Raw genomic sequence first — 25,028 nt, 5'->3', positions numbered from 1 at the left:
AGGTCATAAACTGTGATTTATAACAATACAAAAACAAGTCTGCTATTAAAGGGGTGAAATTTGTGCCCATTGGAAAAGCACTTTTTTTTTTTTAAATAATGAGAAAAGATTGGCCTACACTTATGTTCGGCTGCTGTATCTAACGAGCCAAATCCTTGATGAAACGTATGATACTTCAAATAAAATGCCTTCTATGTTTCTGTTTTTATGTGTAAATCATGTTTAATATAAATTATAATTATATGTTACTTAACGGAAATTATGCTTGAAATTGCAATAAGTGTTTTATATATAATATGCTGTTTTACGGGATAAAGTAAAGTGTTTCTTAGGTTTTCTGGTTGTGTATCGGATACGGTGTTAGTATCCTTTCACAGGTAACACCTGCCTCAAATATTATTTTTTTACGTCATTTGTTAGATCCCAGGTTGCACATACCGTGAGTTAATTCACAACTTTACCGTCCAAAATATCACGTGACTAGCAACCTTCCATCGTTTACAATATGGAGGACGACATTAGCCAACTTTAATATTTTGTTTACATGTTAGAATTAATAAACCATGGATAGAGGTAACTCTCATTAACATAAAACCAGTTGATATAATTCTCTGTCTCTCTCGTACAATTAAGATTGCACTAAGTATAAGTGTGAAATACCATAAAATTTAACAGGTGCCCGTTCGGAATTCATAAAACTCTTAGATTTTATTGATGCATTTTTTTTAATGTGAAAATTTAGAAATTGTATTTGCAAGTTTAATACGACACCACAACCTACTAGCTGAAAAACCCCACAATGAAGCTGTATACACTTATACAGTACAACAGGGGTCTGATCGAGGATCCTGCTTAATGTTCGTCAGATTCCTGTAATTCTCTTATTTATAGATATGTTCCAGACCGTATGAGTATTTGGACGGTGGACCGTATGGCTACTTTTTAAAAAAACTCATAGGGTCGGACCGTATGTGTACGGTCTGACTCGCGTACGGTCCGACTAATATTAAAAAAGATGGTCAGGTTTATTAGGTACAAATGGAAATAGCAGATCAACCTAACTTAACTATCAAATTATTATAAAAAAAGTTCAATTGAAATTAAAAAACTTATATTTTAACTTTTTTTTTAAATTCACTCTAATTAAATATGTTAATCTCTTGTATCTAGCATGTCGATCGGTAATACATTAATTAAATTATGATCACTGAAATTGAAGATATGGGAAGTAAATATCATGTGGGAGGTCAATTGTTTTGGAATATTTAGCAACTTTACCACAAAATGTAAATGCAAGGAACATGCATGAACTGCATATATGAAAATGTAAAAAATATTGCCTTACTTGAATTGTGTCACCTTGGGCGATAGTATCAAAATAGGATTGAGATATACAATTAAACAAATACTTAATGTCAATTGTTCGTTTGTTCATTTTATCTATTTGTAATACATTACCAATAACAATTTGTAAAACTTAAAATCACTAGTAAAGATTGTGAAAAATGCTTGTTTCAATTTAATTTATTACCCATATGATCAAATAACATGTATGGTCAGCTCGTACCGGACCATACGCGTATAATCATATGGGGATATGGATACCTGATTTTTTCATGATTAATCACAAACACAGCTATTTGTTTGTTCAATAAGTTTTTGTTTAAAAAATTCATTAATGTAATGCTATAAAAAAGAAGATGTGGTATGATTTCCAATGAGACAACTCTCTACAAGAGACCAAATGACACAGAAATAAACAACTATACAATGTAGGTCAACAATGAGCAAAGCCCATTCCGCATAGTCAGCTATAAAAGTCCCCAAAATGACAATGTAAAACAAACAAAAAAACTAACAACCTAATCTATTTACAAAAAATGAATGAAAAACAAATATGTATCATATAAACAAACAACAACCACTGAATTACAGGCTCCTGACTTGGGACAGCCACACACATACAGAATGTGGTGGGGTTAAACATGTTAGCGGTCTAGATTATGTGATCAATGGTTATTAAATATACTTTGATTTTTAGGAAGAAACAATTTTTTCGAGGCCCTTCATGAGGTGGAAGAGGGAGAGGAGCCTGAAGATTCAGACGATGAAAGAAAGAGACAAGTAAGTACAATGTTATATAAATGTTAGACAAATAAAAAAAACACTATTTGAATGAAGAAGAAATGTAGGATATAAGACAAGACAAACAGACAGAAAGAAAGACATAAAAAGACATCTATCATGAACAAAGGTTATGCTAGATGTCAAGATCTACCCCAATATAGAAATAAAGAGATGTGGCATGTTTGCCAGTGACACAACTATCTATCAGAGTTCAAAAGATGAAGACGTAAACAAATATAGAGCACTATTCAGCTGTCACAATGAGAAAACTCAGTAAAGTCCATACTGTATAGTCAATAAAAGACACAAGTATGACTATGTGAAACAATTCAAATAATAATAAAAAACAACAGCATGATTTCTGCTAAAAAAGATTAACCCCAAAACACCAGCATGATTTCTGCTAAAAAAGATTAACCCCAAAAATATGGGAGACAGCAAGCAACCACAATTACTGGACTACAGGAACCTGAATTGGAACACACATAACACATTATGTGGTAGGGTCAAACATGTTTGTGATTGCTCAACCTCTCTTAACATAGGACAAGCTTAGCATATATTAAAAACAATAAAGGTTCTTTGCTATCTGGATGTTTTAATTTGCTGTGTGTTTTGTGTTTACATATTATATATCCACATAGAAATAAAGAAACAATGACTGTCTGAATTTGTAAATAAACATTTCTTTCTATCATTTAAATTATATATTAAGTTGTGTTTATATTTTAGGGGTCATCTGATGAATCAGATAGTTCCGATGATGAGGAACCTGATCCAGCAGCAAAGAGACGTGAACCAAACAAGTTTGACAATCTTTGTGATGGAGTTCTCAATGCTATGGCTTTAGTTCACACTGCAATGACGGAGGTAGGTTGACAATCTTTGTGATGGAGTTCTCAATGCTATGGCTTTAGTTCACACTGCAATGACGGAGGTAGGTTGACAATCTTTGTGATGGAGTTCTCAATGCTATGGCTTTAGTTCACACTGCAATGACGGAGGTAGGTTGACAATCTTTGTGATGGAGTTCTCACTGCTATGGCTTTAGTTCACACAGCAATGACGGAGGTAGGTGGACAATCTTTGTGATGGAGTTCTCAATGCTATGGCTTTAGTTCACACAGCAATGACGGAGGTAGGTTGACAATCTTTGTGATGGAGTTCTCAATGCTATGGCTTTAGTTCACACTGCAATGACGGAGGTAGGTTGACAATCTTTGTGATGGAGTTCTCAATGCTATGGCTTTAGTTCACACTGCAATGACGGAGGTAGGTTCACAATCTTTGTGATGGAGTTCTCAATGCTATGGCTTTAGTTCACACTGCAATGACAGAGGTAGGTTGACAATCTTTGTGATGGAGTTCTCAATGCTATGGCTTTAGTTCACACTGCAATGACGGAGGTAGGTTGACAATCTTTGTGATGGAGTTCTCACTGCTATGGCTTTAGTTCACACAGCAATGACGGAGGTAGGTTGACAATCTTTGTGATGGAGTTCTCAATGCTATGGCTTTAGTTCACACAGCAATGTCAGAGGTAGGTTGACAATCTTTGTGATGGAGTTCTCAATGCTATGGCTTTAGTTCACACTGCAATGACGGAGGTAGGTTGACAATCTTTGTGATGGAGTTCTCAATACTATGGCTTTAGTTCACACTGCAATGACGGAGGTAGGTTGACAATCTTTGTGATGGAGTTCTCAATGCTATGGCTTTAGTTCACACTGCAATGACAGAGGTAGGTTGACAATCTTTGTGATGGAGTTCTCAATGCTATGGCTTTAGTTCACACTGCAATGACGGAGGTAGGTTGACAATCTTTGTGATGGAGTTCTCAATGCTATGGCTTTAGTTCACACTGCAATGACGGAGATAGGTTGACAATCTTTGTGATGGAGTTCTCACTGCTATGGCTTTAGTTCACACTGCAATGACGGAGGTAGGTTGACAATCTTTGTGATGGAGTTCTCAATGCTATGGCTTTAGTTCACACTGCAATGACGGAGATAGGTTGACAATCTTTGTGATAGAGTTCTCAATGCTATGGCTTTAGTTCACACTGCAATGACGGAGGTAGGTTGACAATCTTTGTAATGGAGTTCTCAATTCTATGGCCTTAGTTCACACAGCAATGACGGAGGTAGGTGGACAATTTGTGTTATGCAGTTCTCACTTTTATAACTACATGTATGATTTGCACAGCTACATGTATGTAAGAATCACAATTCAATAGAACAGGAAGGCACAAAGGTGCTTAGGAAACTAAATACATTTTACATTTATTTAGATTGAACATTCGTTAAAGACAAGGAGAAAATTGATGTGCAGGGTTAACATAAACATGATAACATGGTAATAGACCACTTTTGAGTTCATCCGTCACTGGAAAAAACTCGTCAATTATGTTTGCTTTTATGACGTCATTTACCAGATAGAGGGGATCGCCTGTATCCATGCACTATTTACGTTCATCAAGCTTCTTAGTGATCTTCATTGTGCAGGATAAACTAGAAATAATGGTTGTTCTGTATGTACTTAATGACAATTCCCTAATGACAGCCGTGCTGATTTTCAATTTTGAAAATTAATTTGCCGAATAATTTGTACAATATAGAATTATAGTTTTCCAACCACTCGCTCAACATTGGAATGGATGTGACGACGCCCCTAAACGCACAAATGATGTTCACTATAACCAGAGTTTTTGACGGAAATGCATCGAACTCGAAAGTTGTCTATTCCTTTGCAAGAGCTTATACTTTTTCCATAGTCATAGATTATTTTAATAACTTTTTGAAACATCTTTATATTTGTAGTTACTGGAAATGAAAGATGAAATGATCAAACATGCATTACCTCCAACAGTTCTTGTCAAGCTGGCCACCATAACAGGAAAAGTATTTAGAAGGTAATTACTTTTAACATAAATAGTGGATATGAGCTATCTGCATTAAAGTCTAAATCATGATAAATTGTTATCAAATCCACTTTTAAAAATTAATACAATTATACAATCAATGAATTTAAACTTAATGAATAAATATGTTTAAACTAAAATATTTGTAAAATTGTTGGGTACCTTTTTACTTTTATATGTCACATTAATAAAAGATATTTATCCTTTAAGTGTCAGTGATGCTAACATGCCAGTAAATGAACTTGTAAGACTGGTGAGAGTGTACTCTACTCCGTGGGAAGAAAAAAGTGCAGCCCTGAAGAAACTACACGAGGACTATGAGAGTAACCAAAGACAATTAAATATAGCAATTAAGAGATTAAAGTTGGTTGAAACACAGGTATGTTTTTCATTGAGTTTTAGATTTTTAATGGACACAAAAAAAATGATAATGAAATTTATACAATAAAACAATAAGTTAGGTAATTGTTTATAGTGCAGCTCCAGTACATTTATTCAATTATAGGCAACGAAAGGTATATATGTATCATATGAAGGTGAAATCATAACTTAATTTGAGAAACAAATAACACATTGACAGATAATTTCAAATTATCTCCCCTTATCTTACTTACATGCAGCTATGTAGGAAAAGTAGCTGCTATTGAAATCACTAGTATAATAGTTTTAAATTCAATTTTGAGGTATAGCTTTTGGAAGTAATTGTTATGAGACATTTTGAATAAATATAATTATTGTTTTTTTTTATTTAGTCAAAGCAAATTGCAAGAGAGAAGAAAATAATGAACTGGGAGAAATTATTCTCTAAAATAATGAGCAACAAAGGCCATGGAAGAAGATGGAAGTTTCTGATAGAATCTATAAAACAGAAAGCTAAATTAGGGTAAGACTTTTCATATGTTTTTTAAGTTGCCGAGTAAGTTATGTGTGCAGTTTCTGTCCTATTATGTGGAAATTTTTATCTTAAGTTAATATTATCTTTTACAGGAGTGATGTTCCTTTGAAATAAATATAGAAAATTGCATTGTTGGTGATATCAGGCATACATTTCATAATATGACAAAGTTTGAAAGAACTTTAAAATACAAATATATTTATAGATTATCGTTGATTATCTCAACGAGATACATTTTCTCGCTTGAGCTGGTACAGCAAAAGTGAGAAAAGCAATCAAGTTGAGATGACCAATGATAATCTGTTTATCGCTATTTTACATATGAAGACGTTGTCAATTACGTTAGCAACACCACATGGCCTCCTTAGTTTCTAGCGATAATTTTTTCATCTCGAGCAAGAAGCATGATATGAAAATTATCACAAAAAAGATCAAGGGAAAAATGCACAGAATAGCGATAAATAGGAATTATACAGATAATTAAACAGATAAGGTATGTGCTAAAGAATGGAACATTTGAAATAAAATTGAGACTTGAAATGGAGAATATGTCAAAGAGACAACAAACCCAACCATAGAGCAGAAAACAGCCAACAGCTACCAATGGGTCTTGAAAACTGAGAAATCCCACAGCTAAATGGTTTTTCAGCTGGCCCCTAAATAAAAATGGATGTCATACTTAACTCCAAACATAAAAATGAACTAAAATTAAAAGACATGCAAGACTTAAAAAGGTCAGAGGCTCCTGACTTGGTACAGGCACAAACACTGTTCCTTAATAAATTTTATTACAATTACAGATTAGAGCATGTTCAAGAGTACACACGAGCATTAGAGGAAAGTTCTGATGAAGAAGAGGAGGAAGAGGACGATGAAATGCCATTATCTCTCAAGCCTCAAGATGAAGCAGATGATAGTGATAAATTATCGGTACTACATTTTTATTTTCTATTAAAAATTTGTTCAAATTTAATTAATTAAATACTTGTAGTGATCAATGAAAAACTGTCCAAACCAGGCATATATTTTAAGCGGGAGGGGGAGGATACAAGCCATTCAAGTTAAATGATGAGAAAATGCATATTGGGTTCACTAATGCTATATTGTTCACATGAGTGACTGCATTAAATAACTTGCCTAGCTTGGAATCAATATAATAAATGTATATAAAAATCATCTCTTACACAAAAATGTAGATTTTTGATTGCATATAAGGTGACCGTCTTATTTTCCGTCTTTGTAACTAGCTGAAACTTGGGCTAAACACAAGCTTAATTTTATTGTAACTGAATTTGTTTCATGAAATGCATGTCAAAGCAGAACTAATATATATTCATAAAATGGGCATAGGATCTGCTGTAACTTGGATCAGATTAAACTCTTGCATATTTTCAGAAAATTGGAAACCTGTCTCAGTTATTTAAAAATTGATGTCTAATATAATACTAATAATTTTTACGATTTCTGTAGCAAAGAAATGTAAGTAATTTTCAAATTGGTGAATTGACTTATATTAATTTATCTTTTCTTTTATAATTTTCTTTGAAGGATAGAATCTTTAATTAGGATTAGAAGTTCTCTTTGCAACAAAACCTAAGCAGCTAGATTCTTAAAATAGTGAATTTATTAACTTTTGATAACTGTCAGCCATCTTGTTTGAATTCTGCTGAATTCACCTGTTTGTCTTAACTTTTACTGTGATACGATGATTTTTTTTATCTTAGTACAATGTAGCTTTATGAACTTTCTATTTTCTCTTGTTTCTTAGAATTAAAAATTATGTGCTTTGATGTTTTTTACGTCATATTTTATCAATAGAATAGACATCAAAAAGTGATGTTTTTATGGCATTCAGGTAATTTTCTTTGATAAAAGTCTAAAGAAGTTCTTAATTTAAAAAAAAAAATTAATTTCCAATTCGATTTCATATCAATTGAATGAGAAAATAAAAATATTTCAAAACTTAAGAAAGTGTGATCTACATGTTATATTATAAAAATATGAAATTAAAATATTTTGTTATTTCATTTTGATACACTATGGATAAAAATGCAATAGTCTATGTTTGTAAAAGACTTGAAACAAATGTTCTGAACTACCTGCACCCTTATGCATGTTGCTTCAAATTTCAAGAGAGATAATTAAAAACCATACAATGTAAGACAGACAACAACATGACCAAGAGAAAAAAAAATAAGACATACCTATGTCCAAATGTCTACAGTACATTACACAGAAAAAATTATGTTGAACAACAATATTTTATGAACTCACAGATGATAGCGGATATGTTCTTATGTCGTAACTACAGACCAGTTCCGTTATCCCAAATGTGATCTACTGAATTAGATTTATTACCTGGTTTGTACTTAATGAGCAACACTATGGATGCCATACATGGAGCAGGATCTGCTTACCTTTCCAGAGAAGCTGAAAACAGCCCCAGTTTTTGGTGGGGTTTGTGTTGTCTCTTTAGATTTCTTTGTTGTGTGTTGTGTACTAATATTTGTCTGTTTGTCTTTTGCTTTTTAGCTATGGAGTTGTAAGTTATTGTTGACTTATGAGTTTGAATGACCCTGTGATATCTTTCACCTCTCTTTTATGAAATGTGTAATGTTTTCTGTTTATTTTAGGATTTAGAAGAGGAGGGTGAGGATGTTAGCAGTGACAAAGGAGTAATGTATTTCTGTTTATTTTAGGATTTAGAAGAAGAGGGTGAGGACGTAAGCAGTGACAAAGGAAGTGTTGACAGTGATCAGAAACTAGGACTAGAGGAATACGAGAGTGATGCAGAAAGGGAGCAATCTCCTAAGGTTTGTTAAAATGGCTGACAAAAGGAAATGCTTTGTTTAACATGTTTATGTAATAATCCTCACAGGGTATATTTAAAATCAAAATTTATGATACATTTATGATAAATCACGGGTCAACCACTAAATTAAATATTTAATGTATGAAAAGTTTCCTAAAGACTTTTCAGCAGATTTCTGCATAACTAAGAAATTAAAAATCCATCAACATGCATATGTAAATTTACCTTAATCCATGAAAATAAATGAATCTGCAGTACATTATGTGGCAGACATGAAACCAAAATGAGGCTTGAGGAAATTCTGCAAAACAGTCAATGCTCAACATTGTTGTAGAGAATAAAAACCTTTTCAAATAGAAATTATGAAAATATGTTTAAAAACAAAAGTATGATAGAGATGTAGAGCTGAAATGGATCTTAATTAAATGCTGTCAATTAAATGCTGTCAATGAATGATTAATGTAATTTGTCTCTGAATTTATCTTTTCTGGCCTATTAGCATAAATTTATGTGTGCAAGAATTTTCAATTTGCAGTTATACTAAATATATAGGTATACATTGATAGAATTGTAGGTAACTGCAACCCAATTTAAGATTAAATCTTCAAGTAACCTATGGGCAGAAGAGCTATAAAAACAAAATGTGGTATGATTGGAGACAACTCTCCTCATGATATCAAAATGTCACAGAAATATACAATTATTGCTGGTCAATATTCAGCCTTCAAAAATGAGCAAAGTCCATACCCAGTAGTCAGCTATAAAAGGCCCTGAAAAAGACTATTTTAAAACAATTCAAACTAGAAAAACCAACAGTCTAACTTATGTATAAAATAATAAATGAAAACCCCAAAATATTTAACTCAGCAACGATAACCACTGAAATACAGACTTCTAGCTTGTGACAAGCACATACAGAATGTGGCAGGATTAAAAAATATTATTGTAACTCTTTATTAAACAAACATTTTATCATCACATCAGAAAGAAGGTAAGATGTCTGACTTTTTATCATTGTAGAAAGTAAGATTTGCTGAAGAACAGGAAGAAAAGCCACCTGAGCCGCCCAAACCAGAAATGAAAGAAGTGGCAGTGTGGACACATGAACCAGAATATGATCATTACTTATATGTCAGGGTACACACGCCAAAATCTATCAAACAGGAAGAACTGAAATGTATGATCACGTTCCAAAATAAAATACTTAAAACTGGTAGGCTGGATGTTGTTGAAGAGGTGAGGATTGATTTTGAGTTCATAAATTTGATTTGAATATATAAAAGAAGATGTGGTATGATTGCAAATGAGACAGCTCTTCAAAAGAGACTTAATGACACAGAAACTAACAGTTTTAGGTCACTGTACAGCCTTCAACAATAAGCAAAACTCATAAAAGGCCCTGAAATCACAAATGTAAAACAATTCAAACAAAAAAACTAACAGCCTAATTAATGAACAAAAAACAAATATGTAACACGGCAACAAATGACAACCACTGACTATCAGGCTCCTGACTTGGGACAGGCACATACATACAGAATATGGTGGGGTTAAACATGTTAGCAGGATCCTAAACTGGTATATTATTATTTTCAATTAAACTTTATACTTAAAACTGTAGAAATGATTGAATTTTGTTTGTATTTTAGGTGAAGCCAGAAACCCCAAAAGAAGAGGAAGTGAAACCTAAGAAAGGTTTGATTGGGTCTAGAGCTAAACCTGCTGAAGGTGTGTGCTGCTAACATCAGGAGTTTTAGAAAGTTTATCATTATCAAAAATTATCTTTCCCAAATCTTCTTTGTACACAAGTTTATCATTATAAAAAAATATTATTCCTAATCCTGTTTTATTCGTATGTCTATCTTTATCAAAAATTATCATTTCCAATTCTTATTTATACATCAGTATATAATTATGAAAAATAATAATTCCCAAAAATTATCATTCACTATCCTTCTATATATTCAAAAATATAGATTTTACTAAAAAAAATATATAAAATTTTGTTGCCACCTTAAAATTTCAATATTTAAAAAGTACATTGCATATGTACAAACTTAATTGTATCTTTCATTTCAAATATATTAACTTATCCTAGCTTCATACGATACCTAACTCACAAATCCTATAGTATTTTAGTATACCTACTCTCTATGTATAAGATGAGTATATTCCTTTATTTCACTGCAAAAGAAAGATTTTTTACCAAGATTCATAATTTATTTCTTTTCAACCATTTTCTGGAAGTTAATTTGAATAAAGAAAAATTTCAGATTAAAACTTTCTATGACACCTATGCTAAAGGTAATATTTATAGTTTTGACACCTATGCTAATGGTAATATTTATAGTTTGAGATATAATAGGTTAGCTTTACCCATGCTTACATTATGCTGTACTTTATGATAAGTAATTACAATGTACTTGATTTTTAGCTTTCATACCCTATTGGGAGACTCAATGGAGTAATATTTGTCATTTATTTGATATTTAATGCAAAATTTTGTTAACATATTAAATTTCTGGTGTAAGGCTAAAATAGAAGAAATTTTGTTAGTCAAAATGAAAGAGAATATTGGAAAAGGAGGGATTAAATATGTAGGAATAAATTTTTCTTTTAAATCTGTCGTAAACAATAAATTCATACATTTTTGTGATGTTGTGGAAATTTTAACCGGATAGGTTTCGCAGAAATAAAAGTCATATTTGAGATTTTTTGTGCCCCCCACTACAGGGGAGGGGACATTAACTGTTACCCTCGTCTATTCATTTGTATGTGCATCCCAAAATAAGTTTCCATTTTCTTTGCCTCAAATATGATGAAACCTATACACAATGCTGATTACCATAAACACAGATCAAGTTTTAAATATTGGTTGCATTACTTTTATTGTTTTTGAGTATTGGTTCTTAATAATGTTATATGCAAGCGGCTGCCGACTGCATCATCTCTGTCCCAAGGAAACATTCTGGATCTATTCGTCTATTGTGTACCAATCTCAATGATAAATGCATAATTTTTTTTTTACTAAATTTACAGTAGGTATGAAGTTTATATTAAATGCAGATTTAAACAGCATAATGTAAACTGGTATTTCTTAAATATAATTATTAATGCTGACTGACATATAGTGTATGATTATGATGCTAAAGTGTGGATTTATACAGTTTTATAAGCTATCAGATTTATCATTTTATATAGTAATACAATGCAATTGAAGATTTTGTTTCTCATGCAGGCCTTTTAACATTTATTGTTATTTGATTAGAAGAGCTTATTTATATAAGTGCAGATGGTGTTTTTTTTTAAATCCTAAAATATTTAAACAAAAATCATATATGGTGAATAGATTTCCAGAGATCTAGTTATAATTTTCTGATTTTTAAGAGAGCCTTTAAATAAAAATGACTCATGATTGATTAAAGTGGTACCAAACACCTGGACTAAAATCAATTTGGCTTGTTTAATTTTCATAAAATTTTGACAAAATTTTTACTTTGACCCTTTGCCAAAAATATAGAAATTTCAAAAAACTTCACACACTTTCTCAGAAAATTTTCATTGGATATAGCACTTTGACAAACAATAATTTTGATCATTGAGAAGCTTGATATTTCCTTTACAGTACAACATGATTAAAAAAAAGAGTTATCTCCCTGTAGTGTTAGGTACCACCTTAAATCTGAAAGATATAGGATATTTGAGTAAAATTGATTGACATCTCCTTAGAACCTATTAGGTCTGAGCTTTGAGAACAAAACTTTGATGATTTTGTGTAGTCTCAATAGTATATAATTTTGAGAGTTTATTTTTTATAACATATGTAATTGCATATTTAGCTGGCATGTGTGTAGATTATTGAAATCTACTTGCTTTATAACATTTTATTATAATAGCAACTTAAGAAAATATTTGAATGCATTGGTTTGTCGTAATATTTTGCTTTGTACACATGTTTAAAAAATGAATTTTATAGCAACTTTTACTTTTACATACATGTATATACTATTATTTTCTTTAGTTATATTCCTACACATGGAGTCGTATTTATACTGCAAGTCATTGTTTGCCCATCTTAATATCTTTAATTTTACCACATCTTAATTGATTTAAAAATTTTAAAGTTTGATTTTCTTTTAATTTCCAACTTCATGATGAGATATTTTGAAAAGAAAGTTTAAAAGATTGAAATTGGGTAACAATTTTCAAAGAAGCAGGAAAAAAACTGTACATGTATATTTATATCTAAATCTCCCAGAATATAAAGAAATAGTGAATAGATTTAACAGAAACTTCAGAAAGTGTGACAATTTTTACTCACAGGCAAGTCTATTATGGACAAGTTATTTTTTTATCTGTAATATTTAATGTTCAATTTTTCATGAAATTTTTGTTCGGGGTTATATAAATCAGTATTTCTCCAACTCTTATGTCTGAACCTATACATTAAAGTTAATTTGAAGTAATGTATTTGAACGACTGTCTTTACTGTAAAATATGTTTAACTTCAAACATTTTAAAAACTAAATATCTAATATAAAGATTGTCCGATCATTATAAAGATATATTATTATCATTATTGTCCTATTTTAGACAAAAAGGCAGTATTGGAGAAGAAAATGCAGGAGATGAGAGGAGACGTGTCATCGTAAGTTTTTCGAGGGCTTGTAACCACTTGTACTTGGTTGACTGTGAAATTGTATTGTTTAGACACTTTCATAATAGAAGAGTAATAAATGATAATCAGTTGAAATTATCCATTATTATTAAAAAATGAAGAATATAAAAACATTTTTTGCTATTTGTTGTGCTGATTACATATTAAGTGTTACCACAGTATACTTAATTTTATCCGTTGAAATGACTGTTTTATTGGTAGAACTTATTAACTCATATAAATTTAATTGTTTATTAAAAATTCTTTAATTTTTCTACTGTTTAGTATTCATGAAGATGTAGTATTTGATTTACCTGGTGACCGTCTGCCAACTCCTAATAAAGAGGAACCAGATCAAAATGTCAAGGTCTCTATACACTCAGGTCAAATGGAGGAAATGATTGCCATGGCAACCATTAATCTGGAGGACATACAAGTTCTGGTAATTTTGAATATCTTTTAGAAAATAAAGAGGACGTAAATTGGGTAAATAGTTTCAGTTTAAAGGGACTAGAAATAAATGATTTGTTTGAAAAAGATTGGTGTTATGATGCACATTTTGGTTGAACATAATTTTTTAAATAGCATGATAAAACTGAATAATTCACTTTTGTTGAACTTGCACAATTTATATCAACTTTTACAGCTGCCACATTTTGATGTTATGCACAGAAATATTTTTCTTGCATTTTGATAAATCATTGGATACTTGTTGTATGTAAAATTGAGAATGGAATACTGCCACAATCAAAAGATTTCAGACATCAGGCCTCACGGTCATAAAACTTTCAAGCATGATTTTTGTACTCAGACTCGAAAATCAACCAATCAAATTGCTGGATTTCATGTTTCGAGCATGATTTTTGTGCTCGGATCACTGAGCAAAGTTTTATGCCTTCAAGGCCTGGAGTTGAAGTCATAAAACTTTGCTCAGTGCTCGGGAGTACAAAAATCATGCTCAAAACATGAAATCCAACATTTTGATTGGTTGACTTAAGAGTATGAGTACATGACTCGAAAGTTTTTTTTATGAATTCAAGGCCAGAATCCAAAAGAACAAACTTAATTTGGCATGGGTGGTGAATTATTTTATTGGGATTTAATTGGGTTGTCATGACATTTTCTGTATATTGTGTGTTTGTATTAATTTAAACAATTGTTTTGCTACAGCGAGGGGTAAGTAGATTGCAGAATGGCTATAGTATTGAATGACTTAGTGGATTGATGCATGTTTGTAAAAACAATGTTTGAAGTGTCATTTCTTTTCTGTAGTATATGTCTTGTATCTTAAATACATATGTTCAATTCAGTCTTAAATACATTTGTAAAGTCGTAAATACATATTTCAAGTCTTAAATACAAAGTCAAGTCTTAAGTACATATTAGGGACCTTGGTGGTCGAGTGGTCGTAGACGTTGCACTACTGTATAACTAACCTGTTAACAGGTGTGCAGGACTCCAATCTTGCATCAAATAGGATTTAAATTTCCAACCAAGGTTGGATGGTTCTCTCTGGACACTCAGGCTTCCTCCACCAATAAAATGCTTTAAACCAAATTCCACAAAATAGCAAAATAGAGCTGTAAGTGGCATTAGACACCAATTGATCCATCAATCAATTATATACATATTTAAAGCCTGAAGAACATGTGTTCTCTCTAATCACACAAGCCCAGTATTATCAAGATTTTAATGAGATTTTGATGAGATGGTATTTCTTTGTCAGTGGTTTTCTCTGGGCACTTCCTCCACCAATAAAATAATGACCGCCACGAAATAGCCCAAAAGTGGCATTAAAACACTAAAAATCAATTAATAAATCTTTTTATAGTACAGCTAAGTACAGTTTTTATGTCTGTTAGCAGTTATTGATCCTGGAATTTCTTTATATGAGCCATGAACAGGGTTTTTAATGCAATAAAGTCAACATTTTTTTTTAAATAATTGTTGTAGAACAATTTCTTACCATAATCTCATATAATGATTTCATTTAGTTACTTTTTTAATGATCCTTAACTTTCAGTTTAGTAAATTCCATACCAAGGAAAAGACTTTCAGTTTATACAAGATTGAAAGAAAAGTCTAGGATTAGAATTTCCTCTTTTATTGATCAAAAAGTAGTGTTGAAATGTACAATTAGATTATTAAATAGAAAACAATTATTATATTGCATGCGTATGATTCTAAAAGAAGAGATTTTATTTCCATAAAAAATATTCAGCATCAATAAGACTCTTTATTTGTGGATACAATTATTTGACAAGCAAGATTTGTCCATCTTTTGGTTTCACTACCTGTGGAATTGGTTGAATATGATTGAAACTATTCTGTATAGAAATATCCCATAGTAATATCTTGGTGAAAAAAATCTTATGTCAAATCTTGATCTTCATACTTATTTCCCATATCTATCCTTGTCCTCCAATTACCTGATCAGATATATTCCTTGTTTTTAATCCTGAACTTTATCCTTTTTTCTAAGGCAACCAGCATGACTTGTTGAAGAACCATATATATATACTTTTTAAAATCCCTATCTTTGTCCCTTTGGTATCCTTCATCTCTATTCCCTCTGAAATATGTTGGAAGTTGTAAGCATATAAAGTCAGTGGCTGTAAATAAATGTTTATAGTCACCACACTTAAAAACAGCATGAGGTTCTATTAAGGGGACATTTTTAGCTTACTGATGAAGCTTGCAATGCATGCATGATTAAGCAAAATTTTATTGAGCAGTTGGGCATGTTAAAAAAACAATAAAAAGGATCTTTAGTGTTATGTCATTAATAGTATGAAGTTTTAATTTACTTTAATGTTTTTTTTGCATTAATATAATTTTTAAAGTTTTGAATTTTTGTCTTGTAACCCTTTGTTTGGGTGTGTTATTAGTTTTAAATGAACACTTTTATGATAGTAGTTTTACTTTTAATCAAAACCATCATTTTTTTCATATTATGTTTTTCTAACTTTTGAATGGTTCCTGAACTAGACTGGAGTTTCATGGCATTTTTTTTGTATCCAGAGTTGTTATTTGTGTGTTAGAATTTTGACTACTTAGAGTGAACATTTTCAAAACAAATGTGGGATATTTGCTTTTGAAAACAACTTCAAAGGTTCTTCTGTACATTACAAATGAATCTTACACAATCCATTTTATGAAACACATATATTATTCAAAATAATTTACGAAACTACTTTTTTTTACAACGAGGACAGCAATGGTACCATTTAGCGGGTTATTTTCGCAGGTGTAAAATTTGGTGATTTTCATTCAGTAAGGTATACGAAATATGTTGGCGGTTATTATTTTGGATGATTCAAAACATTTATCAATACCTTTGCATATACACTTTTAATTTGGTAGAATTTATTTTGGCAATTTTGTTCTATCCCCAAAAATTTATACCTAGCGAAAATAACCCACTATACGTTATGTTTTACATCCATCGTTGATATAAGACAGTCATTCTTTTTACTTGTTGATTTTATAGGAGCTCCCAACCATTGTTCTGCCTGAACCTCACGGAGATGATGACGCCCCACATACACCACGTGACAGTGATGACATTGAATCAATATCAGAAGATATTGATCTAATGTTAGGTGACAAAACTGTAGATAAAGTTAAAGATGAAAAGAAAGAAGCTGATCCTGCAGCTAAATTTGCATCTTTTGATTTCCCTGTATACCCGCTGAATCAAACAAGAGGAAAACATGAACCATGTGGTTTCATACCAATTACCTTTTATTATGCCAAAAAATTCAAACCAAGAACTTTTGTTCGACAAGCAGGTAATTTATTTTTCAGTTTTGTTTATCTTGACAAATGATTTGTATCTTTAATGAATAACATTGTTTTCAGTGGACAATTTGAACTTGATTTACCAAAGGCTTACCAAACTTCATAGTTTCCTGTTATTTTTTTATTTTTTTAACTTACCCATTGGTCTCATGGTCGTTGGATCAACTCAAGTGAGGGACGTTTTGTGTCCAACCAACTTAAATTTGCAAAAACTTCTCTGGAATTTCTGTTTTTCAAATGACGTTCAACTCAAGAAGATACATTGATCACAGTGCAAATTTTGTTGTAAGAATTTGTCATTCACAACAAGATACATTGATTTTTTGCCTCAGTTGCGGTCTTAAAAGGCTGAGAAACAGAAGCTTAACAAGCAGGTAGCCATTAAATGATGTCATAAAAGTGCAAGATATTCTAAGAATTTTACATATAAACTGAAATGAGACTCACTTAAGTAAACGCCCACTTAGTCCATGAAATATTTAGTATTTGTTCATTTATATCTGATTTTCTCAGTTTTTCAATTCAAATATTATTTCTGTCTTTAAGAGAAAATAGTTGAATATAAATTACAGTTTATTTTCAGGTACAATGCCCTTCAATGACCTAGTTTTTGAAGTTGCTGGTATTGACTTGACTTCCTGGAAGAGAGATGATATGTTTAGAGAGTTCGCTGACGAGGCATTGTCAGCCATTTCTTTTTCACCAGAGATTAAGACACCAGAACCACCCAAACCTAAAACTCCTGAGCCACCAAAACCAAAAACACCAGAGCCGCCAAAGCCTCAAACACCTGAACTTCAAAAGCCTCCTTCTCCAGCCAAATCACCTGTGAGATCTCCTGTAAAAGAGGTAAGAATAGTTCACCAGAATATTCTACCTGCTCCAAAGTAGTGCACATGTGTAAGCTTAAAACAGTTTGTTAATAGTTATCAAAAGTACCAGGATTATAATTTTATACTCCAGACGCGCGTTTCGTCTACATAAGACTCATCAGTGACGCTCAGATCAAAATAGTTAAAAAGCCAAACAAATACAAAGTTGAAGAGCATTGAGGACCCAAAATTCCAAAAAGTTGTGCCAAGTACGGCTAAGGTATTCTACTCCTGGGGTAAGAAAATCCTTAGTTTTTCGAATAATTCAAAGTTTTGTAAACAGAAAATTTATAAAAATGACCATCTAATTGATATTCATGTCAACACCAAAGTGCTGACTACTGGGCTGGTGATACCCTCGGGGACAAAACGTCCACCAGCAGTGGCATCGACCCAGTGGTGTAAATAGTTATCAAAAGTACCAGGATTATAATTTTATACGCCAGACGTGCGTTTCGTCTACATAAGACTCATCAGTGACGCTCAGATCAAAATAGTTAAAAAGCCAAACAAATACAAAGTTGAAGAGTATTGAGGACCCAAAATTCCAAAAAGTTGTGCCAAATACGGCTAAGGTAATCTACTCCTGGGGTAAGAAAATCCTTAGTTTTTTCGAATAATTCAATACGTGATGCTGTAAATGCAGAAATTATTGTGTGCATTTATTATGGCTATTTTTGAAGAATAAACAAAATTGGGAGATGAATTATTGCATGAATTTAGAAAAAGCTAGACACAAATACATCATACATGTATTAGATATCAGAATGCAAGTTCTTATTATTGTGATACTCGAGGATTGCATAATTTGCATTTAAGAAAACCTCAAAATCTTTTTTGAATTAACAGTAATTAGATATTCATGAAGTGTTTTGTCTTTTAAGATAGACAGTAATATATAGACACTGTTTGTTGGGTTTCTTTCTTTGTTGCTTGTTGTATAAGTTCAAATCATTTAAAATTTTCAATAATTAAGACTATCATTGAAATTTGTGTATTTTTTTAAGACATTGACTTGTTTTAATTATTCAATGTTATTTTAAAGACATATTTAAAAGTATGCACCAATTATTGATTTATTGTATTTCATGAATAAATAAAATAAATATTGTCTACAGTCTATATTTTTCTTTTTAAGGAAATGGTGAAGAAATCTGATGTTGAAAGTCTGGTATATAAACATAATGCTGAATTAGAACTTGTGCAACAAGAATATGAGTAAGTCTCAAATCTGACCCTGTCTAGTAAAAAACTCACTAGTACAGAAACACTGGTGATAGCCAGATTGATGTAGTGAACATCTGAGAGCATTTGTAAACTAGTATTTTTTATGAGTACATGTTGCAAAATTGTCGCTGACCTTGTTTAGTCCTCTTACAGGTTCTGTCACTTTAAATCAAAGACAAAGGGAACCTGTCTTCAACACCAAGTTATATACAAAATTCAGAACAAGGCTGGACCATGTATTTCATAAACACAATCTATAAATATCACTCAATATAAATAAACTATCATGGCTTTGAATATACATCCTGTAAGCTGTACTTGCTTTTGGAATAAAGTATTATTTATTTATTTAAGGAATGACTGTAATTTTTTTTCTGTCTATGAAGAAATGGTGCACATTGAATAACTTGCGTAGCGGGTTATTTAACAGTGTGCACCACATTTTTTATGTTATTTCGAATAGACAGAAAAATATTACAGTAATTTCTTATAATTTGATTCTAAATTGCAATTTAAACCGTAGAAAACCATGAAAAAACGTTGATGACGTCACAGTCACATGACTAAATTACATCTATGGGCTCATAACAAAATAACGTCGGCCAATCAGAAGATGCGTTACTTAAAAAATTAAATTATTTGATGCTGAAATGAACACAAGGCTGTCCCATTGAAAAGTCCTATATATGCAAACACCAGATTTACAGCTTGAAATCAAATCTTCATTGATCAACCAATGTACTTCTTATGAGAGTAATTCATTTCTTTCTGCTTTTCTTAATAACAGAAAGAGATTGCAGTCTTTGATGGAAAATATGCATGAAATGCAACAAACTCAGGAACAACAGAAACAACAGTTGGAGCAACAACACAAACAACAGAAACAGCGCCCACCTCTGGTACATCAACGACCAGTATCATCAGAGAGTAGGAAATCTGCAGGAAGTACTGGAAGGAAATCAGCCAATCAGAACCAAGTTCCTCCTCCTAAATCACCTGCCAGATTATCTCCAAGAGTTCCCTCCCCTGATAAGAGACATGAGGTTCCTGTGCATCCTAATGAACAGCCACCACCAGTTCAGAAACTTGTAGAAATGTAAGTTGATCCAAATTTTGGTTGATGAAAAATCAAATTTTCTCTCCTTATGAATTTATTAATTATAGGTAACATAATCTGAAGGTTATCACAAAGTTATAACTATAATTTATTTAAAACTGTGCTATATTGCAGGAAACAGAATTGGAGAATGATAGATTTTAAAAATATTTTTGAAAATATTGATGGTTTATTGAAAAAATATTTTTTTTAAAAATCAAGTTTTAGTATATTATTGTACACTTCCAATATATGAGATATTCCCTTTTCATCTATATCACATGAATATAAATAAGAAGATGTGGTATGAGTTCCAATGAGACAACATTCCATCCAAGTCGCAATGTATGTAAAGTTACAATTATAGGTCAAAGTATTGCAATCAATGAATGTATGTTTTCATTTTTTTTTTCAATTACAGATCGGATTCTGTTGATCGTATTCCACAGCAATCTCAGCCTCATCCAGCACCTCCTCATAGACCTCGTAAAACACTGAAACCAATAGCTCCCAGACAGAATGTAACCTCTGCTCCAGCTTCACACCAACCAGATAAACATATAGCTACGGGAGTACCTGAAGATGTAAGTACAGTTATCTCCCCTCTTTACTTTATAATTTTTAAATTTTTTTCTGAATTTATTTTATATTTTTCTGTGTAATGTGTGTAATTTCACCGAAAGGGTCTTGATGATTTTAGTGCACAGAATCTACATAATTCTGGCCATATAAAAAGTCAAAAACTCTAAGTGGTTGTATGAAAGCCATGTTTTTTGTCATTATGGGATTATAGTGTTGAATTTATATCTTTTAATAGTCTTGTTAAAATTACTTACAATTTAGCTAGACATTTTTAATTAAAAAAACATGTAATAACCTTTAGATGTTTATTTTAGACTATGTTAAAATATTTCTATAAGAATATTTTCTGTAATGGATACATTGGTTTTTCAGTTCTTTGAGCGCCTTCAGTTCTTTGAAGATGAAAGCAAACAACATAAGAAAGAGATGATGGAAAAGACAACTAAGGCCATCAGGGATGATTTAGAAAAGAAACTGGCTGGTCAACATAAACTTAGTAAACATGAGGAAGAAATTTATGATGCTTTAAAAGGTGAGCAAGCTATTGTTATGATATAAAAATTTCTGTAAGTTAGACTTTAGATTGAAATGAATTGATAACCTCCTAATTTGATACGTCTTAAGATTTATTTTACTTCATTTTTTTTGCCGCAAAATGATATTGATGAAGATGATTTTTTTTAATTTAAATTGTAAAAAAATATTTTTAAATTACTGATTTAGTAACTTTTGAAGATGAATTTTACTTTACTGTTAACTCATCAAATTTATTTGGTGAAGTTATGGTTAAGATTAAAAGATCTTTTAAAAAATGTGTTAAATTTGTCCACAAATATAAGAAATGATACAGCCTACTTTATAATTCAACCTTTGACATTTTGTTGCCAATTATAAGCTCACTTGGCTTGAATTTCTCATCACTTGGTATCTGTCGTCATTGGCGTTGTCGTCGTCATTTTCGTCAGTTAATATGTTATATAAAATGTTATAAAACATTAAAACCCTTTTAAATTGCAGATGTCAGTTTACCAGCTTTATTTATGCCGTTCAAAACAGGAACAATATTTAATCCAAGAGCTCATCAGTATTTCCACGCCACAGGTAAATTTTGATTTTCTTTTTTAGCTGTAACTCCACATGTTGAATATAAAAAAGATGTGGTATGATTGCCAATGAGAAAAATCTCCTCAAGAGATCAAATGAGACAGAAATTCCTATTTTTTTTTTTAATTCTGACACAATTGCAATTAGTTCTATCAAAATAAATAGCATTTAATCTAATGCATTTTAAAATATCTTACAATTTAAAAATGGAAATGGGGAATGTGTCAAAGAGACAACAACCTGACCATAGAACAGACAACAGCAGAAGGTCACCTATTATATTGTATCCTATTAGTATTATTCAATGTACACAAAATATAAATAAGGTGACCAGGGATATGCTATTATGATATAGGTATAGGAAAATATTTCTCTATTATATGATTAACTACAAATCACACATGTTTAATAATTTATAAAAATTATAAACAGCAGCACTATCTGACCTAGACAAAAATTACTTATTATTAGATTATAGAAATTGGTATTATTATGTTTTTCAGGGTCGACTGATTTGAGGTTGTCACAACCCCCTTCTATGTTCCAGCTACCACCACTACCTACCAAAAGTGTATCCTTAAATATTATAACAATTACTAAAGGTTTGAGGTACCAACGAGTAATTGGTAATACTAATTTAAATTCAGAAATTATTGCATGCATTCATTATTGCGATTTTGTCATTTAAGACTAAAGAGCGATTTAAATTTTTGAGATATTCAAGATACTGAGTTTTAATTATTGTGATTATAACCCTGTAGCATTTGTCGCAATAATTTCTGAATTTTGAAAATTACAAGCTTTTTTGTCATTGAAAATTGTCTGCCTATTAAAATATAGTGTGAACTATGTTTTAGTAAAGGAGTGCAACAGTTGAGGCAGGACATTATACATTAATGTATTTAAACATAATATGTTATGATATCATATTTGAGCCATACGCCCATTTTACATATAGCTTTTGGTTAAATAAATTGGAATATCAGTCTTTCCCATTAATTTGCACTATTTACTCAAATAAAAATCTATGAGATATATATTTTTTGGTCATATCTTAACCTTCAAATTTAGACAGTGAGTGACAATTTCTTTCAATATTCTTTTATTTAAATATTGAAGCAAACATATATCATACAATTCAAATGAATTATAACTGATATTTAATTTTCAGATCATGCTTTTCTTGATATTAATTTCAGTATTTCAATAGTTCTCTTAAAGTTCAGAAGTATAGAATATAAAGATGTGACACAGATAATCTTCAATTTAAAAAAGAAGATGTGGTACAGAGATGGGTCTGATTACTTTCAATGTAATTGATTAAATTACAATTACTTTGTCATTTCTAGGATTAAATTAAATTAATGATTACAGCATTTCTGAAAGTGTCTGATTAAATTAATGATTACATTGGAAGAGTAATCAAGACTACATCTGGTTACAATGAATTAAAAAAAAAAACACTTTTGAATGATGTGAATGAACAAACGTTTAATATAACTAGAAAGGATTTTGCTTGATTTATTATAAAATGAGAACTTCAAACTTCATCTATTTAATAAACCACAAAAGTTCACTACATATATACATGAACATTGTGTCACTGGTTATGACCCATAACACTTTATCATCATTGATCTCTGAATTATTTTGACTTCAATTAAATATAGCTTTATATTAAAAGAGTTTGCTGTTTGTCTTCTGACCTCTTTCAGACTTTGTATGTATTTCAAGTTGCAGTTTACTAAGGCCCCAGACATATAACATGTAAACAAATCTATTTTAACATGATAAATATCTATTAATTATGAATAACAAAAAAGTTGATTTGTTGACCATGAACACAGTTAACGATTTTTTTCATTGTAATCAGAATGAAATCAGAAAGTAATCAGGATTACAGGATATTTTGAAAAGTAATTGATTAAATTAGATTACATGTAATCATATTTTTGGCTGATTAATGATTACAAAATTGTAATTAATTACAGCTGATTAACGATTACAACTACAATTACCCCAAGTCTGATGTGGTATGATTGCCAATGAAACAAATATTATCCACAAGCGACCAAATAACACTGAATTTAACTATAGGTTACTGTACGTCCTTTTATTAGTAGTATTATATTCTGAATAAAACTTTCCTTAACTGATTCACAGAGAATGTCTGTGGTTAATTTATTTGAACTGAGTAGAAACTTTTCAAGTCGAGGCCAAGCTTGGTTAATGGAGAAATACATTCAACAACAGGAACCAGTAGCAAACGTGCACGGAGTTGTCCCCCATACACCTGTACCAACAATAACTAATGCCTCCCGTGGTCAGTCAGCACCGCAACAAGATAAAGTGTCGTCTGGAATGAACTCAAACCAAAGTCAAATAAACAGTATACGGGATCCTAGAGAATTAGATGCAGAACTGGAAATGGAAATGGAATGAGTCATGTGACTATTAATAAAGTGTCATGTGACTATTAATAATATGGCATGTGACTATTGATTCTGTGTCATGTGACTATTAATAATGTGTCATGTGATTTGATAATGTGGCATGTGACTATTAATAATGTGTCATGGGACTTAATAATATGTCATGTGACTTAATAATGTGTCATGTGACTATTTATATTGTGTCATGTGACTATTATATTCTGTCATGTGACTATTAATAGTGGGTCTCATTGGGGTCTAAGTGTGACAGGGGATTGCTGATTTTTGTAAGCGTGATACATGAAAGTCAACTTATTTAGTCGTGAAAACGGGAAATAAGTCTTGGGGGAACTGGAAAATGACAAGAAAATGAGCACTGCTTACATACATAGTGTAAGCGGGATATGGGAATATGACAAAACAGTAAGCAGGATCTGGGATTGGAACACCCCCCCCCCCCCCCCCCCCCCCCCCAATGAGACCCCCTTAATAACATGTCATGT

General features: G+C 31.4%; 1 protein-coding gene across 8 annotated transcripts; it reads left to right on the top strand.

The window, feature by feature from the left end:
- Nucleotides 1–461: 461 nt before the first annotated feature.
- Nucleotides 462–24,993, top strand: LOC134686873 (titin-like). Of its 8 annotated transcripts, none has more exons than XM_063546691.1 (21): nucleotides 462–573; nucleotides 2,042–2,124; nucleotides 2,860–2,997; nucleotides 4,947–5,038; nucleotides 5,258–5,426; nucleotides 5,800–5,930; nucleotides 6,743–6,872; nucleotides 8,642–8,755; nucleotides 9,775–9,990; nucleotides 10,404–10,449; nucleotides 13,348–13,402; nucleotides 13,697–13,853; nucleotides 16,902–17,202; nucleotides 17,796–18,061; nucleotides 19,223–19,302; nucleotides 20,099–20,407; nucleotides 20,829–20,991; nucleotides 21,362–21,521; nucleotides 22,007–22,090; nucleotides 22,597–22,664; nucleotides 24,257–24,993. In XM_063546691.1, exons 1-21 carry the CDS (start codon nucleotides 564–566, stop codon nucleotides 24,533–24,535), a joined length of 3,051 nt encoding a protein of 1,016 aa, XP_063402761.1. In that variant the 5' UTR covers nucleotides 462–563; the 3' UTR covers nucleotides 24,536–24,993. The 8 variants fall into 8 exon arrangements, with proteins under 8 accessions (XP_063402761.1, XP_063402760.1, XP_063402766.1 ...); XM_063546690.1 differs by having other exon boundaries at nucleotides 10,404–10,482; XM_063546696.1 differs by lacking the exons at nucleotides 462–573; nucleotides 2,042–2,124; nucleotides 2,860–2,997 and adding an exon at nucleotides 3,221–3,265 and having other exon boundaries at nucleotides 10,404–10,482.
- Nucleotides 24,994–25,028: the final 35 nt, after the last annotated feature.

Source organism: Mytilus trossulus, chromosome 10 (genome assembly GCF_036588685.1).
Source record: "Mytilus trossulus isolate FHL-02 chromosome 10, PNRI_Mtr1.1.1.hap1, whole genome shotgun sequence".
Lineage (NCBI taxonomy): Eukaryota > Metazoa > Mollusca > Bivalvia > Mytilida > Mytilidae > Mytilus > Mytilus trossulus.
This window is presented reverse-complemented; position numbering and strand designations above follow the sequence as displayed.

Excerpts from the sequence above, each read along its gene's own strand:
- LOC134686873 (XM_063546690.1), top strand. Across the intron at positions 13,403-13,696 it reads ATGAGAGGAGACGTGTCATC|TATTCATGAAGATGTAGTAT; the intron begins GTAAGTTTTTCG and ends TCTACTGTTTAG. Across the intron at positions 22,665-24,256 it reads CACCACTACCTACCAAAAGT|AGAATGTCTGTGGTTAATTT; the intron begins GTATCCTTAAAT and ends ACTGATTCACAG.